We start from the raw sequence: 1,985 nt of genomic DNA on the forward strand, positions 1-1,985 counted from the left end.
TGGCGCTATTGCTGTGCCCTCTAATTCTAAATAAAGTCCCCACAGCTCCTGGTCAGGGCACCAGGATGGGATCCAGGCACGACCCGCTCCAGCAGGACTGGGATCTCCCGGGATACAGCGTGGAAGGAAGCGCCACGTGTTTAACCCTTCTCCCGCCTCGGGCTGCCAAGGAAAAGTGAGGGAGAGGACAGGTGGGACAGAGCTGGGGTTTGGGGACAGGCACAGACCTGCGCTCCATGGGCACCCCAAGCGTGGGAATTCTTCCCTGTGCCCTCTGGGATCACGGGAGCACCCAAAGTGCTGCTGCCCCTTCCTCTCCTTCTGCTCCGTGGGTCCCGAGCTGAGGGGACCTTGCTCCTTTTTTATCCCAGGGACGAACATCATCCTCCCCGCCATGCCATCATCATCCTCCCGCCATGCCGTCATCATCATCCTCCCGCCATGCCATCATCATCCTCCCGCCATGCCGTCATCATCATCCTCCCGCCATGCCATCACCATGATCCTCCCGCCATGCCATCATCATCCTCCTGCCATGCCATCATCATCCTCCCGCCATGACGTCATCATCATCCTCCCGCCATGCCATCATCATCATCCTCCCGCCATGCCATCATCATCCTCCCGCCATGACGTCATCATCATCCTCCCGCCATGCCATCATCATCATCCTCCTGCCATGCCATCATCATCCTCCCGCCTGCCATCATCATCCTCCCGCCATGTCGTCATCATCATCCTCCCGCCATGCCATCATCATCCTCCCACCATGCCGTCATCATCATCCTCCTGCCATGCCATCATCATCCTCCCGCCATGTCGTCATCATCATCCTCCCGCCATGCCATCATCATCATCCTCCTGCCATGCCGTCATCATCATCCTCCCGCCATGCCATCATCATCCTCCCGCCATGCCGTCATCATCATCCTCCCGCCATGCCGTCATCATCCTCCTGCCATGCCATCATCATCCTCCCGCCATGCCATCATCATCATCCTCCCGCCATGCCATCATCATCCTCCCGCCATGACGTCATCATCATCCTCCCGCCATGCCATCATCATCATCCTCCCGCCATGCCATCATCATCCTCCCGCCATGCCATCATCATCATCCTCCTGCCATGCCGTCATCATCATCCTCCCGCCATGCCATCATCATCCTCCCGCCATGCCATCATCATCATCCTCCTGCCATGCCATCATCATCCTCCCGCCATGTCGTCATCATCATCCTCCCGCCATGCCATCATCATCATCCTCCTGCCATGCCGTCATCATCATCCTCCCGCCATGCCATCATCATCCTCCCGCCATGCCGTCATCATCATCCTCCCGCCATGCCGTCATCATCCTCCTGCCATGCCATCATCATCCTCCCGCCATGCCATCATCATCATCCTCCCGCCATGCCATCATCATCCTCCCGCCATGCCATCATCATCCTCCCGCCTGCCATCATCATCCTCCCGCCATGCCATCATCATCCTCCCGCCATGCCATCATCATCCTCCCACCATGCCATCATCATCATCCTCCCACCATGCCGTCATCATCATCCTCCCACCATCCCATCAGCAGCATCACCATCATCCTGCTGTGACATCATCCTCACACCATGACATCATCACCATAATCATCCTTCTGTAACAGCATGTTATCATCACCATCATCATCCCACTGTGACATCATCATCCTGCCATGACATCATCATCCAGCTGTGACATCATCATCGTTATCATCATCATCGTTATCATCACCATCATCATCATCATCACCATCATCATCATCCTGCCGTGACATCATCATTGTTATCATCATCATCGTTATCATCACCGTTATCATCATCATCATCCTGCCATGACATCATCATCATAATCATCCTCATCCTCCCACCATGACATCATCATCATCCTGCTGTGACATCATCATTATCATCATCATCCTCGTCCTCCACCATGACATCATCATCCGCTGTGACAT

The 1,985-nt window shown here is 55.1% G+C and overlaps 1 protein-coding gene across 1 annotated transcript; it reads left to right on the forward strand.

The window, feature by feature from the left end:
- Nucleotides 1-557: 557 nt before the first annotated feature.
- On the forward strand, nt 558-1,652 carry LOC120410543 (E3 ubiquitin-protein ligase Hakai-like). Its single transcript, XM_039557793.1, has one exon. It carries the CDS (start codon nt 558-560, stop codon nt 1,650-1,652), a length of 1,095 nt encoding a protein of 364 aa, XP_039413727.1.
- The last annotated feature ends 333 nt before the right edge of the window (nt 1,653-1,985 follow it).

The sequence above is a fragment of the Corvus cornix genome, chromosome 10, assembly GCF_000738735.6.
Source record: "Corvus cornix cornix isolate S_Up_H32 chromosome 10, ASM73873v5, whole genome shotgun sequence".
NCBI classification, from domain to species: Eukaryota; Metazoa; Chordata; class Aves; order Passeriformes; family Corvidae; genus Corvus; species Corvus cornix.